At 41.0% G+C, this 17,029-nt stretch overlaps 1 protein-coding gene across 6 annotated transcripts in view; it reads right to left on the bottom strand.

The window, feature by feature from the left end:
• Positions 1–17,029, bottom strand: part of RERE (arginine-glutamic acid dipeptide repeats) — a 243,524-nt gene that overhangs the window by 106,183 nt on the left and 120,312 nt on the right. For 5 of the 6 annotated variants that reach the window (XM_054222253.1, XM_054222256.1, XM_054222255.1 and 2 more), the window contains exons 4-6: positions 14,682–14,787; positions 13,081–13,177; positions 9,378–9,482 (exon numbers count right to left, since the gene is read on the bottom strand). In XM_054222253.1, coding sequence (XP_054078228.1) covers positions 9,378–9,482; positions 13,081–13,177; positions 14,682–14,787 — 308 coding nt within the window. Of the gene's footprint in view, positions 1–3,956; positions 4,156–9,377; positions 9,483–13,080; positions 13,178–14,681; positions 14,788–17,029 lie in introns of those variants that run through there. The other variant, XM_054222258.1, reaches the window with a different exon arrangement.

Genomic DNA, 17,029 nt, shown 5'->3' with positions numbered 1-17,029 from the left:
TCTCCAGCTTGCACTTGTACCTTAAACCTCCAAGCCAGATTTTAAAAATCCTCTTTCTAAAAGTATCTTAATGCTCAGAAAATATTCTTGCTAATGGCCAGCCTCTAGTAAGTTTAAGTTTTGTTTAAAACCTGTTGTAACAGTGTGTTTTAATAAAAAAAAAATGCACAAGCCAATTTTGTGTTCTGAGTGGAAAAAAAAAAAACCCCAAACCCGTAGTTCAGGCAAATGAACTTATACGGGAACGTTTTTAGTGATTGCTCAATCTAAAGCAGGAATGAATAAACATGTACTAACGTTTGTATCTCCCGTACAAGCTCAAACCTGCTGACTGCTTGCAGAGTCAGAACTTTAAGGAAGCGGAGGACTCGGTGTTCTGCACCCATGCTGCTGTTTGGAGAAGGAAGTACTTGCAGAAGTTTGAGTCAGACAGGAAAAACTTTTTCAAGATAATGTTATTTTTCATCAGGTTTATATATGAGGGAAAAAAAAAAAAAAAGACTACACAGTCCTTGCAAGTATTGTCCCCTACTCAAAAGGCAGGATGGAAGCGATCAGAATACAGCCCTTCTGACCCACAAGTTACTGCTAGGAAACAAGCATTCCCTCCACCTAGGAACTACCTTTGTGGGTAATATTTTCCTTGAAGATTACATTGATCACCTCTCTAATCCTTGTTTTCCAATATTTGTTTACTTTCAAATAAGGAAGATGCCAGTATTTTGATCACAAATACAAAAAAAAAAAGAATTAGTGGAAACCTTTGCATAGTAAGAAGTTTTTTTATCTGATCTACATGTGATCTTAATAGAACCAGAATGTTACTTATTTGCAAGCAACATTTAAACTGATACATAAATATGTAAATGAATTCAACATGGAATTATGTTGCTTTAAATGTTTATCTTGTACAGTTTCTAAAATGGCGAGGCAGTACGTTTGCACTTCTCAGAGCAAATATTCACTATTAAAACAGACTATATACCACATTGGCACCATTTCTTCAGCACAACCACAGTTTATATGCAGGACAGCGGAACCAGGCAGCAACCTAGCAGTTAATTTTTTCTATAAAGCTTTGTCAAGGTTAGACATAACGACCTACCACGCAGTCTCTTAGCTTGCTTGACAACACAAGTCTCCAGCTTTGTTGAAGAGCAGATACATGGAGAAGCAACAGCAAATGTTAAAGCTGAGCAGCAAGAAAATAAGCCTGAAGATACCCCTAGTTCAGTCATACGCTTGGATGTACGAAGCTCCAACTAAAACAATTTAAGCCTAAAGAATTGGAAGGACTGGTTTAGGTCTTGAAAAAAGCTAAAATGAAGCCATAACAAAGGGAAGTAAGACTATCAAGTACTTGGCCACTATTTCTTCATCCAAAGGACAAAACAAAAGCACTTCCCGTAATATATTCATAACTTCAAACAGTTGTTGGGAGTGGAACTGCAACGCCCCCGACCACCCCTCGACAGTCTGAACTGGGGAGAATCTTCTGGGCATCCAGCCAGCTTAAAACTTCCCCATCAGCAGTAACGGCATGAGCCCACTCCACGGGCTGAGCAAGGGGAGAGGCTCTTTTCAGCACACTGAATATTTTGCCAGTACCACAGATAACTTAGAGCAGACAGCCTGCCTTCTACTGCTACCAGGCATTTTTGTGTGTGTGTGTCTGTCTGTCTGTCTTTTTTCTGGTGGGGTGGTACCATGGTGGTTTTTTAGGGGGAGGGGTTGGTTTTCTATTTGTGGTGGTGTTTTTTTTTTAAACCAAAGTGCCACAGCCTTGTACACCTATGCACAAACCTAAGGAACTGCTTTCATTATAAACTGGCTGACCAACCCCACAGCTGGCAATACAGGTGGAAGACGTGTGTTGAAGCATGTGGAAAAGAAAAATTGAGATCTCAAAAAATGCTGAAGGTCTGCTGTGAGAAGAATTCTGCCACAGGGAATAAAAATATCTATACATTTGCTAGAAGCGGGAACCACCTGATTCTACACAAGCACAGCATGGACACCAGAGGCATCCTGCAAGGAGGGGTGGTCTGGGAGGCAACACAACTAACACCACATCCACAAGTCCTCACGTGGAAGTGATTAAGTGAAGAATGCCTTAATTGGCATATTATTCCAGCAGTATTTGTTTTGCCAAATGTCATACTTTTGTTTGACAGTCAGATTTTGTTTTGTTACAACCTGGAGGTGTTTCCATTTTTTCCACCTGTGCCACTGTAAGTTAACCTTACAGTTTTTTAAAAATAAACCTGACCAAATTTTCATTTTGAGTTTAGAAGTGGCATTTCTTTCAAATCTTTTTTAAATGCATGCACAAGCTACCACTGAAAAACAGCACTAAACAGACTGCTTTGTGCCCTCCCCATCCCTCCATGCATTCTGTTCTGCTTATAAGATTTTAAAACAAACGTTAGGGACACAGGTGTCATATCCCTGTATTCCTGCAGAGCACTGCCATATTCCTGTACATAGTCAGGTAGCTCCTTTAATAGGAATAAGAATGTTTCTGAAGCCTAGGCCTACAGGGAGAACCCTTTCAATTCTGAGGTGATTCAGCCATTCTGAAGTTCAAGGGAATTGCCTCTGTAATCACAAGCACAACTTTGCTTCAGCCATTGGCAAAAGCAGTCAGTGACCCGCACTAAATAGGTGTTCTGGATTTTTATGCTCTATAGGTATAAAAGGAAATGGAAAAAGGAAAGACACCTCTGACAGCAAACAGGTACGGACATGGCACTAAAATGGACAAAATTATGCAGACTTGTTGTTCATCATTTGCCCCTCAGCTTCTGACAAGAGAAGGCAGGCAGCCCCAGCAACGCCGACTGCACCGGTGAACGGCTACGTGTGCAAGGCTATAAGTCAACCTCCTGCTAAGAAGTTCCAGAGATGTCACCATGAGCAGCACAAGCCATCCTGTCACCTCCAAACCCAATACACTCCAGTAACTCGCAAACAAGTTGCCCTGATTGAGGGACTTCCCCTCAGCACCAGACCCCATGGCACCGAGGTCAGGCCTGCAAGCCAGTGGGCTAGCAGAGGGCCACAGCAGAGCAGCGCCCAGTTCCGCACCAGTTCAGACACCATCGGGAATGAGGACACGCTGCAAAATTAAGTTTACTCCCATTCAACACACCCAAGTCCTCTCAAACACGCTTATATTTAGCAGCCACAAGCCACTGACGGCTGTCCCACAAGGGCCTCAAAGCCAGTCCCAACCATACTGTCATTACACAAACCTGTCGAGCCCAAGTCCTCTATTTTATTCAGATCAGTCTAAAAAATTTAAATTCTTCACTAGCCCGATAAAACCGATCTGGGTGCTGCTTACACAGCTGACGTGTGACAAGCTTCTCAATGCATAAGACTATATTGTTGCATTTTAGATGCATACGTGTTATTTGTGACTGAAATAAGCAGAACCACGCTGGCTACTATTTTTTTTTTTTCTTCATACTTAAGGAATTACCAGCAGGATCACTGCCCCTCCATCAAAAGGAGAACCACCCATCCTCGGGGCAACCTGCTGATCCACAACCCTCCTGTAACATCATCTAAACAGTCTGTTGCAGGCCCAAACATTTCTTAATAGCCACTTCGGTAGCCCTGCATCCTGCCGAGTGCCTCTGCAGCTCCCCACGGACCTGCCAGAAGGTTGGCATGCAGACAGCACAACTGAAATTAAAGCTGCACCACGAGGGAAGGAAAAAAAAATAAAAAATAATATAAGCCCACACAGCTTCTAGGTTTTGTTCCATGCACCCCTCAGGCAGCAGATCGCCTGCTCAGCGCCCTCATGCAGCTGCACGGCAAGGCTGATGTGATTACAAGGTTCTGAGGAACATGCAATAGTAATGAAATGATTTCATAAACATTTCAGAAGTCACAAATAACAGCAAAAATCATCATTGTTTAGGGGAGGCCAGAGTGATGCAGCCTACCTGCAGGGGCTGAATGGATCATCCATGACTATGACAGGCTCTTGTGGGTTTAGATGTATTCCTGAACCCTCTACTTAACAGCTAAAACTCTGCCTTTTCCACTCTACCAACTCAAAATGGAGGCACATGCAGTCTGAGAGACCTCAGAGAGCTTTCACTGAGCTTGTGCTATGACCTAAGCCTGCACGCAGAACGCAGAAACTTCGCCCTCGGACTGGGAGGACTGAGCATGTGCTGTGACCCTCCCTCAGCCCGCGCGTCTCTCGTCTCTCCTCGCTCGGCGCGATCACCATCCAGCCCCGCCGCCCGCCGCCGCCGTGGATCCGGTACCCAGCCCCTGTGCAGGGACGTGGGGCCTTCGCTGGGGGATCCCGCACAGCCAACGCGCTGCCGCGCAGCCACGGCCACGCCAGCGCCGGGGATCGGCGTGCCGGCAACCCCTTCTGTCTTCTCCAAGGGAAACATGCATTGATTTTTTTAAAAAAAGGCTTCTAAAAAGCTTGTTTTCCTTTGCTCGCTTTTAAAAAAAAAATCACATCGATTAAAAGGCTTTCACAGATGCTTCAACTTTAATACACAAATTACGTCAGGAAACAAAGCAGCAAGCTGATTCACAGAAATACTTTTATTCTACCTGAACATTTTAAGAATATGAATTCTCAGCAACAATGCCACTGTCATTTACAAGCATGTGCCAACACAAGGTGAACCCAAGAGGGGCCAGACTTCACTGCCTGAACTTCCTTCAGCATCCTTGATTTTTGGCGTTCCTGTTTATTAATATAGTTTTCAAAAAATTCCTAGCTACCCATTTATACGAAGGTAATACCCCTTCCCCCTAGAGCATAAAACCCTTTAATTAGCGTACCTGCCTCCATTTTAGAGCACCTGAGATGCCTGAATTTACTGCGAGGCTAGAGAAGGATAAAAAGTTTCTCAAATTTGGAATTTTAAAGAGACAGAAACAGATTAAGCAAAACCGACCAGGCCACAGAACAATCTGAAATTTTGTCTCGTACAATAATCCAGTGAGAAAATTTTATTTGAATATAAGTGGCTGCAGCTTTCTTGTTGTCCAGATTATGTTACCTCCCACCCCCTTCTTAGGAACCTTCACCAACATAGTCTGGCTCCTGCAATAACTCAAACATTCAGTAACTTGAACATTTCAGTACCATGGCCCTGCTGAAACTACCTGATGCTACCAAAGCTCATTCATAACCTGAAGGAGCCGTTCCCTAAAACACAGAATAAAGGGGCTTGGCTCATGCCCGTTAAAACAAAAAATCCCAAACACAACTATGATAAAAGTTCCTAAGTTGTTTGTTTGTTTTTTTTTTAAATACTAAGCTATACTAGGCTATGTATTCAAAACTTCCAGAAAAACATGAAGTTTTATAAAGTGCTTTAAAAAAAAAAAGAAAAAAGACAAACCCACCACAGCATTCTATCAGCTCACCCCTGTTATAACACAACTGTCTGACCAAATTTCCCCAGACTACAGACTAGAATACTAAGCTGAAGCTTTGAAAATCCTATTTACACACAACGGCACACTGGCTTATTGTAAGAATATACACTCTTATCTGTTTCTAGAACTGAAACTTGTACTCTACCCACTATCCTTTCCATAGAAAGGAAGGAAAATTTAAAAAAAAAAAAGAGGCTCTTGTTTCATACTTTCAACAGAAAATAGGAAGCCATGAAGGACACACAAAAGAGCAAGTCACCTTCTATTTCACTCTTGGGAACACTCCTCTCAGAGACACAACAATACTCATTTAGCTCACACCACCACCCAACGAGAACACTCTAGAAGAAAGATTCAAAACAAAGGAAAAGCAAATGTTGTGGAATAAAACCACAGACAAGATCCTGGTCTTCCCAAAACATCTATTCAGAAAATTCACCCGTGCCTTGAATGCTTGGTCTTATTTTGTCCTACAGTGCAAAACAACATTGCAGAAAAGTAATTTAGATTCGTGGCCATGAAAACTGTAGAATAATATCTGATTATTTCTAGTTCCAAGTAAAAATTCAGGAGCATTTAAATCTATGCATATTTACAGATATCAGTGTCAGACAAAACTTCACAGTGTGTTTATTTACTCCTGAGATCAAAGAACTGATTGCCTAGCACACGCGGGTACGCTACAACAGGCCAATACCCATGGTGACAGGTGGGATGGCTGCATCCTTGGGCAAGAGGGCTCCGGGTTGTTTCCGTAGGTTCGCACAGGATGGCAGGGTACCAAAAGGAAGGGCCAGGACAAGTTCTGGCCAGACTCAGCTACGTCTGGCACTACCCTACAGCTGGGGTAAGAACCAGAGGTGTAGTAGAGGAGTGGGAAGACGTGAGCTAGTGAAAATCAGCTGCCTGAGGTCAGGCACATTCAAAAGCATCCCCAAGCCTGGCTGAATATTTCTTTTAAACAGAGCCGATTTCTGACTCAAATGCCAAGAAAAACAGCTTAACTCAAGCTGGAGCAGTTACCGATTTTCCGAAGTGGTACCTCAGGTCTGGTTTTCCTTTCCATTAAAGCTGTTTGACTGCTGTTCTATACACTTTGTAATGCTTCTAAACCAATTCCAGGGCATATACAATTCACCTAACATTTCTTCTTTGGTAAAGCACTCGTCTTATCCAGCCATTTGGGGAACCCAAAAGCTTGAGCGCGATTCCACCCTAGTGGAATTAGTCAGCATTAGAGCAGTCACTTCTCTGAAGAGACATGAAATTAATTATTTTAGAGTACTTAGCATAAAATGAATTTTCTTTCTCAGCTGGCTATACAAGTTTAGCGAATGTATTCCACGCTCTTGAGAGCCAGGAATATATTTCAGGTCTGCTTACGAGCTTGATCAACGCTCTATTCAAGGTGATAACACCCAGCCTCTAGCTTTAAGATTAGTTTAGGGGTTTATTCCACAATCAGATTTTTCTCACTGATGTGAGAGTTGCTGAAACATAGGAGGTAATCTTTTACCAAACTCTAGGAAAAAAACCAACAACTTGATACACATTGGAAAAAAAAAGTTATCTCAAACCACACAGGTTTACCACTTCCATACTACGGAATGATCAACAACAGGATCGTGGTTGATATTTTCCAAGCTGAACCTATAGCCAGCAAGATTTCCAATAGAAAAGAAAGGACAAGACACACTTCCCTTTAGTACTGTGCACTCCAAGAACAGAAGGGCCTCTTAGTACACATCCACCACATCAGTGTTTTGGATGGTTTTGGGGGGTCTGGGATTTTTGTGGGTTGGTGGTTTTTTTTGCAAACAGAACACAAAAAAAACATAAAAAATAGTCAGATTCCCAACACACTGAGCTGCACCCGAGAGTCCTGGAAAAGTATACGAGCAGCTTATGCTGAACACAAAATAAGATCTCTCAAACAGAAATATATCTTGGTAGATGCAATCCACAGCTCGAGCTTGTTTGGTCTAAGAATGTATCCTTTCACACACTTCAAGTCACTTGAGGGGATCACACTGCAGTATTCAGAACCTCATCTACAACATGTTATTACTTCAAGCTACCACGAACATCTTCCATCCTTTCCATGTGAAACGAAACACTGCATTAGAAAAGCAGATAAAGTTCAAGACAAAGTTTTGTTTTCATAGACAAATCACCAACAGGTCATCCTGGAACGTGTGCTACAATAATTTTACTTCCAAAAGCAAAATAAATCTAGAATTAGGTATCCAAAGAAGCATGGATTGTAAAGCAATAGCAAACACACAGGTCAAAAATAATCAAGCAACCTAGACTCTGGTCCTTTTTCTAAACCTCCCCCCATTCCAAGACAAAATACGGACTTGAAGAGCTAGAATTAAAAAAACCCTGGCTGCAGCCAACTGAAGAAAAGCCTACATTTGGAGAGCTGGCTAGCCTGAGTAATTAGCTGATCACTAAGTGCTATGCTTTGTCATTTCATCGATCTTTTCAGGCTCAGTTATTTTCTAATAGCTGGAAGAATTAACAGCTACTTCTACACAGAAAGTGGGTTTAGAACTGCACTGACAACTTACATAAATGACATTTTATAAGAGAAATCATCCATTAAACACAGAACTTGAACACTAATACAAATAGTTCATTTAGCATCCACACCCCCAAAACTAAAATGCATTGAAGAAAAGTTAAATACAGGGGGCAGGCACAGGGCTGAATGTCAGAGAGGTGTATCACGGCAAACTTCATAAATGCCTCACCTTGTCGGACTGCTCCAAAAAAACCCCACAAATTATGCTACAAAACCATTTCAACATACTGTATTTTAAAGCATTATAGGATTTCATGCCCAGAGCTCAGCAGCATACACTAGCACAATTGCCTCCGAGGGACTTACACCGAGAACAACTGCTATGAACCTAAACCAACTGGATCGAGGAAGTTTACCTCGTCCCATACCCTCTCTCAGACACATGGGCAATTCACCCAGAGTAAGGTACAGGAAACCTCATAAATAGGCAATTCCACAATAATATGCCCACACAGGGAGTTTCTTCCTAACTGCAAGCACTTCGTGGTTGGCTACGCCCTGAAGCATAAAGATTCATATCTGCATTAAAAGTGGTAAATCTACAATGTAACAATTCAAATAGTTATTACTTATATGCCTATCAAATCCCCTCTTAAAATAATACTTTTTGCAACAATATCTCTAGAAATCAAGGCCCACAAGCTAATCGTGTTTTCCGCGTTGAAAGAAACAATACAACTTTCAGCTGGCACAGACCGCGCTGAGCCCTGTCACGCATTATTAATCTTTTACACAAGTGCTCATGGAAATACGCCCATAGACAACAAACTCTTTCAGGCTGGTATTTGTAAGGCATTCTCCGTGTTCACAAAACTACAGAAGTGAAAATCTAAAAGTTAGGGTTTGGACCTGAAAAATAATGAAGGTATGGTCTAGTATCAGCTTTGATACGCAGCTGATAAACACTGGTTGGACAACTCCCAGGCAGAGTGAAAGAACTGTGAAATGAAAGAGCGTGCTGAACATAGCTTCTTCAAACATGTATTCATTTCCAAAAAAAAAAAAAGTTATTTTCGTACCTCTAACTTGCTCCACGCCAGCAAAGCATAGACTAGGAATTGTTGACGTGGGACCCTGCATGAGTCTTTACACTTGCCAGCATGAATTTCCACACTTAAAAACTTCCAATTTGATTTCTTAAAAGTGTGTAAGTTTCAACATTGCTTACTAGAAGACGTGAATGTATTTTTAAAGGTATTTTCAGGGGTGTGCATTTAGCCAATGAGACAGCTAAAGATTCCTGCTAGTGTTTGCACCCGTTAAAAAAATTTCACAGTTCTAAAAACCTGTTTTGAAGGAGTTTTCCTAGTCCTTCAGGCTCAGAGCAGTGGTAAAGCTTGCCTTTAAAAGTCATTTCACTTACCTTGTCTCTGGATTATAGCCCAGTATGTAGAAAAATGAATCCACTCGGGCTTTAAACTCTCTAGCAGCAAAGATGTCAGAGAAATGGGAGATATTACACTTCCCTCTGGAAAGAAAGAGGGAAAATGGTATTAGAATTCCATCTTGAATAACTGCTACTTCAATTAAGCGCCACTGCAATCTGCGTACAAGCCACAGACATCCTTGTGTTCTCATAAACATCTAAAACTTCGTAAATATAAGCCTGTTGTAACAAATAACCCTGCAGATTCTTCCCATGGTGGAAAGAGAAGAAAATTCAGTTGCAATGTCTCAGATGGCATTCTGTAAACATTCTTTAATGCTCATTCAACCAGCACAGAATCCTGAGGAGCCCAAATTTAATCAGACTAATGAACAATACCTACCTTAGAAATACAATCCATAAAATGTCTTTCTTAAAGGTTTTACAGTCCTATTATACTTACATCTGTAAGGAAGCTTCAAGAATTCTACTATTCATATCTGGGAAGTCAGCTTTTCATTTAGAAAGGTAAATAAAACTTTAGTTTAATAACACCTCCAAATAAAAAGCAAAGCTATGCAGTCTTGCTAAAGCCAGCAATCCCAACAACGCAAATTCCAAGCACACACAAGTTTCATCCTTCTACTTTCATACATAAAACACACGGAGACATTTAAAAAGAGAGAGAAAAAAGAAAAGAGGATTTATTAGCTGCTTCTACAACAGATTGTTAATTTTTTTTTTTGAATATAGTTTGTTGATGAAGTTATTATCCTTAAGGATGAGCTGTAACAAATTGGATCACATTTCCCCAAGGGTTTGTTGGCGCGTTGCTGCTGGGGAGCTGCTCCTGTTCTGTCCCTCAGTGCAGCAGATGAGAAGCGGGCAGAGAGGAACGGGCCAGCCAGCCAAAGAACCACTGCTTTTCTTCTAAACCTGATTCCACGCCAGAAACAAAGCACAAGATTTTGCACTTTTTCTGTATGTCAAGCTTTCTAGTATTAATAAAGATAGCATCTCTTTGCCCTTGTATTTACCGAATAATATTTGCTATTATAAATAAGCTGCTACAGGGGTTATTTAACACTATTAAATAAAAAGGTTTGCCAATCTTGGTTAGAACTGGATGAAAAGTGCTATTGCCAACAGTAAACTGAGAAGAATAATTATTTTGCCTGCAATAATACTGGATCTGTTTGCCTAGTCTTCTCACCAGGGCTTAAAAGCACTGCATACCTGAAAAACCGCACTAGAAAGTCGAAATGCTAAGCTTCCTTCCTTTCCTCATCTTTTCATGGGAAAGCCCTCAAAAAAGGCTTACCAACCAACAGCCACCGAGAACTCTGCCTTGGAACTTGAGTTCTACGATTCTCAACATCAACTACTACAGGTGAGGAAAACACACACCAGAAGGATGAAGGATGAATTAAAGTTGCCAACTGTTCCAAGACAAAATCGACACGGCCATCCTGCGAGCTCCAGCTCCAGAATTGTCCCTATTTTTGCCTAATTCTCAGCCAATTGCCTTTCTGGCAAAGGACAAAGCAACGCTGGATTTTGCACAGGTCGTGGCAGGTTGCAACGGACCATTAACAAGGTCCATAATTGAGATGCCTCATGGAAATACTGAAAGACAAACTTGTTCACTAATATTTATTTTACCCCCAGTGGCTATTTAGTCCTAGTGTAGTCATTCAGAAAGAAGAAAATAAGGAGTGTTTGTTTTGATATTTCACATGATATTCACATTTTTGAAGTATTTTGGGGAAGATGATTTTGTTTCCTTTCAATAATTCACCTGAGCGTTAATAAGCATTTTCCAGATAAGCTTGTATTATCTGTGTTCATGAAAGCAGTACATCTTGTTCCCAGCACTTCAGACAAGTAGTACTGCACAAAGATTCACCATATAGGTAAAAAGGACATAACTTTATTACACACTTCCACCGGGATCTACAAGTATCCTCTGGTTGAATTCTTCCACTGGTTCAAGCAGAAGACTGGTAGTTACAGTCACTGGTTTTATTTCCCAGTTTGTCATCAATTCATTGTGCGACCAGAGCCATTTGCTGGCAGAGGGCAGAGAAATAATCTCATACTTTAATAAATTAGAATTTCATGTTAACCCTCCTTTCATGCATCACAATACATCCTGCCTACTCTATGTTCTCAAACTGTAAGAACATCATGTGCAATTACCCCTATGTTGTTCTTGTACACTGAAAGTTACTGATGTGTATTAATCACAATTTGCTAGGAAAGAATCAGCAAAAATGTAACCTGCATCCTGCAAAAGTATATTCTCTCCATTACGAGCATCTTCAGATACCATCTACAAGCCTGTAAGAATTATCAGAAATACAAACAAGCCAGAACACAACAAAACAGTGAAACCATATGCCAACAAAGAGAAAGAAGAGAGTGATCTGAAAGGTGCCCATGGTATGTATTTTCAAACAAAAAGGCGGCAAATAAAACACGAGACAGGTTGAGGAAGTGATTGCTTTGGTCTTTCAGCAGCCTCCATTCTTTTTTGGAAGGAGAGAAGAGAAGGTTATTTTTCAAGTTTGCTTGGTATGCACATATATTCCAGTTTTATCCTTCCATTTTTGTCTTTTCTTTAAAGAAAAAAAACAGAAAGGATGTAGAAGAGAAGTTAAAATACTCCCAGGGAAAATTCCATGTACACAGTTCAGTTTCTCTCTGTTTAAGCAGTCAGGTAGAGCTCCAAGACTGGTTCCATCAAGACAGCCAACCTCCTGCTAGCTTGTTTCTAAGCGTGCCAGAAGCGACCTTCTGTAACTCAGAAAAGGCACTGGGGAATTTCATGAGATTATAGTACACCACTGGAATTTTCTGAGTTTATAAAAAAGTCCAATATGTAAATCAAAGACTTCTTCCCACCCTTATGACAGAAGTCACAGCCAGTTTGTCTTGAAGTAAGTGGCTTCAGCAAAGTGACTCTGAACAAAAAATGTTTCCAGATGGTTCTAGTGAAACACCATCTGAGCATTATTATCAGGGAGATTATTCAATTTGCATTTTGACAATACCCATGCACATTAGGCATGTTGAAAATCTGCTGAAAAATAACGCCTCGCTGTTTCTATTTGAAAACATTTTGAAGTAATGGTTTATCCCCTCAGCCCAGACAAAGGTTGGCCACTTCAGTTAAAAACTTTGCAAGTAAAAGAGAGCAGCAACCTCCAGGGAAGGGCAGACCGCGCGGTGAACAACGCAGGGGTCCATTACCTCCTGTCTGCGCAGCCAGTTTTTAATGGAGCTCTTAGCTGAGCTGCAACAATGACAAGTGCCTCAGAGAAAAAGCCTTTAACGCAATTTAATCAGGGCAACACACTAACAGTCACTTTACTGGGAGATGCTATTGTTAATAACGAAATCAAACACGGAGGAGGGAAGGGTAGTATTTCTGCAGGAACTAGCAATAACCTAAATTGGCAAGGATGGGAAACAATATCTTCTGAGCAACATTGATTAACCGAGATGAAAACGAGATTGTAGAATTACAGCTCCTTTTTGAATGAGAGCAGATAACACAAGTTAATTACTGCAGGAGAGGAGGAGAAAGCTGAGCAGTACACTAATGATCCGCCACAAAACCAGAAAAAGCATCTCTCTCACTCAAGAAGGTTTTTCTCATCCGGCTCCGAGACCCAGCACCGCATCCCCTGTAACTCACCTGAGGGCAGCAGCGTGGTAAGTGTCAACGTAATCTGAAATGAAGAGCTCTCGATTCTTGATAACGGGGTCTGTAATAACAAGCTCTCGTCCAGAGTCTGCCAGAAAGCAAAAACACAAACAAGAAAAACCACCGACACATTAGCTGCAGTCTGAAAGGATCTACCATTGCCATTTGCAGGTCTTTTTTACAGGTTAAAGTTTGGGGATGTTTCTTAGATACTATTCAGTGTTAAGATGACAAACATTCAGATAGTTTACGTGGCCTGTACGGTATGGAAATAACGCAATACCCATTTTTACACGTGAATTCTTCCTTGCCATATCTAGAGAACTGCTGAAGGGAAAGAGTTTTTAGGGGTACCGGATGACACATCTTATCCACTGCCCACTAAAAGTGGTCACTCCCAGGTGAAAGGAACTAAGTAAATTAATTTATCACTGACTTCTGGTTTTCAGGCCAAGCTTTTGGTTGGTATGCATATTTAATCTCAATTCTTCAACAAATTCTTGACAGTACTAACTGCTTTGTGCTCAGCTTTGAGATAAATATTGATATTCGTGTTCAAATGCAGAAAATTCTCAGTGCTAATTAAAAAATTGGAAGACAACTTTTTCCATTACATCTTAATAATAGCTTTGAAGAACACACAAAAATACTTCTCCACATGCACAGAAGTGTGACATAAAAAAGCAGCCATGTTATCAAAACCGCTCACTTTTTGACCCTGTGCCTATAATCCCATTGTTAGAAGTTTCAAATTAGTAAGAGAAATGTTAGATTTGTGCAGCTTTTGATAAAAGCACACGCAAAATGCCCTTAACGCCTGCAAAAAGGAGAATGTACGCTCAACTTTGTACTGTCATGCACCAAAAAATTGCTGTGTTCCATATTTCAAGCATCAATTTTTATCATCACAATTCACCTTGGAGTATCTTCAGAATTTTAACAGTTGCCTCAAGGAAATTCCCCGGTAAGAACAGAAGCAAATGTTATGTCTCCCCTAGAGGCAAGAGATAAATGACACTGGAATAGGTACTAAAGTTTCTTCTGCTTCTATTAAACCCAAGATCACACTTGTTTTTGCAAAGAGAAAAGAGGGAAATCAGCTACGAGTGCTTCAGTTACATCACTTACTGCAATATTAATCACAGTGAGGATTCACACACGCAAGGCAGCATGAATGTAAAAAATGTAGGTCTCGTGACACTATGGCAGAATCACTAAAAATAGAAGACATTCACAGTTTCTTCAGACAGCTTGGTCTTCAGCCAGTGAGGTATTAGTACGCTGTCCAGGAGGCCCATAAAGGATCCTATGTTATTTTTCTTTTCTATTGTCTCTTAAGGCATTAGTGTAATACAGCACAATATTTAAACCATACCTGAAACGCATCTGCTTACAGCTACGGTTACAGGACGCACACCAGTTAGAACAAACAGGGCAGGTAAGAAACACTTTCATCCATCTTCTACCACATTGTTTCATCAACAGGCCTCGTTTCGTGTCTCTACGCAAAAGTGTTCTTGCTTTTTAGACTATTAAAACCAAAAATTCAGAGTACAAGTAAAGACGACCTTACTCTACAGAGCCTAACTTACCATTCTCATTGTGTCTGTCCTGAACCAAATGCTGATAGACTGAATCTGGGACTTCAGACTGGCGATAGTACCATTTGACATTCATAAGGAGGTGGTCCCGTTTACTCTGAAAAAGAAGGTCTAAAGGCATTACTAAAAAGGAAAAATCAGACCACATCTGACATAATCTTCTAAAGTATAAATTTGTTTTCACACTGAAGAAAGCCTAAGGTAAGACCCAAAAGGGAGGAAAACGTATTTCTGGGACAACAAAACAAAAGCAATGTGGGAAAGACAGATCGACTTTGAACCCAGACAAAGGCAACAAGAACCCGCTGCATCATCATGCGGTTTTATCTCCCTGTACATGACCAGCAAATACCAACCTGCTCATACCAAAAAAATAGCCCAAGAAAAGAAGAGGCAGGGATCAGAAGGATTGGAATTTTTAGCCTCATGTAACGCGATCTTAGTCTGCTAATTCCTACAAAAAAGTATTTATGGCGAAACACAGGGCAGGGGAGGGGAAAAACCCAACCCAAGAGCAGCATAATTCAGAAAAAGAGAATACCAATAGCAACATAAGTCAGTGCAACCATTCTTACCAGCTGTAACCACGAGATACTATATTCCGCCCCCCCCGCCCCAGGACAGATGGATTCAGACGTTAATGGTAGATGTTCTTTATTACACTGTTACACAAAAGAATAGGATGCTGCACTTCAATCCCAATAATTACAGGCTCCGACTGCTCACATACCTCACAAAACCAACAGCAAAATTTACACAAAACTATCTTTTTCACTTAACTCCTTTTTCATTTGAGAATCCAGCCACCAGTTTGGTCCTTCTAAGAAGGAAACTGAAGCATAAACACCACTTAAAAAGAGAATTTTTAGATCACAAGTTATTACAGACTCTCTGCTTCAGTATATCTTTGAAACCCATGGCTGACAATTCTTTCTACTGCTCCAAAACATTTGCAGAGGCAGAGGGAAGCCTAAAGGGAAATTAACATTCTTTTGGCATGAGGCAACTGCGAGCACCGTTCGCTTTTTCTGGACTATGGTTCTCTAGACCCTTCTAGGACTGCTCATAAAACATTTACATTTACAAGCTAAATCACAGGTTACCCGACCAGAAAGTTCTAATCGTCTCTCCCGTTCACATCAGCCTAGTTGTTACAGCAATTTCCACCCTTTCTGCTTAATAAACAACACAAAATCTTTCCATTAAATGCGTTTGCAGCCTTTGATTAAAAACACATGTAATGCCACTAAAAAACTGCTAGTGGCAGCATTGTGCCAGGAAAATAGTTTAACTAACCCACCACTACCACATGTGCTCTATCTACTCAATGCCTCAAAAACCATTCAAGAACACACTAAGCATATTTGTGCTCTACAGCAGAAACCTCAACCTGCTTTAAAAAAAAAAAAGGAAAAAGAGACACACATTTGCAGTCAAAGCCAACAGGCTTGTCTAACGAATTAAAGAAACCCAAAAGGACTACGTCTGAGAGGCAACACTGATTTCTGCTGCCTGCTGTTCCAAAAGGGTGGTTGCAGACTGAAATCAAGTTCTGTGCATCTCCGTCTTTATGAAAAGTCTCTCTGAATTCTGAAGACAAAAAAAAAAAAAATCGCAAGTAAACGTTTTATTACCCTCTTGCTAAGAGTTCATAAATTCTATCAGTGCTAGCAAGAACTGTCTGCAGCAATGACAGGAACCGTTAACCCAGCATTTCTCTGCAAATTCTCTTTGCATTTCTTAGTTACAAGGAGAAGGCACCCCTCTTGTGTCACCCAAAGCCCCGAGAGCACTCAGAGAGCAGCACTTTGTGGCACGAAAACTACTCACTCAGATGCACGGACACTTTACACACAGCATCAAAAGCTAATGCTGCGGTTTCCTTGGGTTGTGCCACTGAAGTTGGGCTTCTTTCAAACAGTAAAACGCTCCAAGGAGCATGGTACAGGAGGCATAAGTACCCACGTATATGCAACAACCATGAAGGAGGAGTACAAAATACAGCATTGTGGGTGGTGGCAGTGGTGTTTTTTAACAGCGAGTTACATCACAGGGAGGAGAAGGACAGGAAATCTGTGCTGTGCTCTGCCTGGCATGGGGCTTGCAAACACTTATCTACAAACCAAACCCTCAACAGCCTGAACAACAACCAGCAGCCCACGGAGAGAGCTGAGGAAAGGAAGCAAGTTAATTATCTTGGTAAAAAGAAGAGAGAACAAAGGTAGCAAGTGATGAATGAACAGATGCAACCTCCTATGTGACCTTCCAGTGATGGTGCTGCCAGGGGACAGCTTTGCAGAAAGAACTCTGGAAGGGTACAAATTCTGTGTGAAGGTACA

The sequence above is a fragment of the Rissa tridactyla genome, chromosome 16 (genome assembly GCF_028500815.1).
Source record: "Rissa tridactyla isolate bRisTri1 chromosome 16, bRisTri1.patW.cur.20221130, whole genome shotgun sequence".
Classification (NCBI taxonomy): domain Eukaryota; kingdom Metazoa; phylum Chordata; class Aves; order Charadriiformes; family Laridae; genus Rissa; species Rissa tridactyla.
The sequence above is the reverse complement of the archived record's forward strand: the minus strand, read 5'-3'. Positions and strand labels throughout refer to the sequence as shown.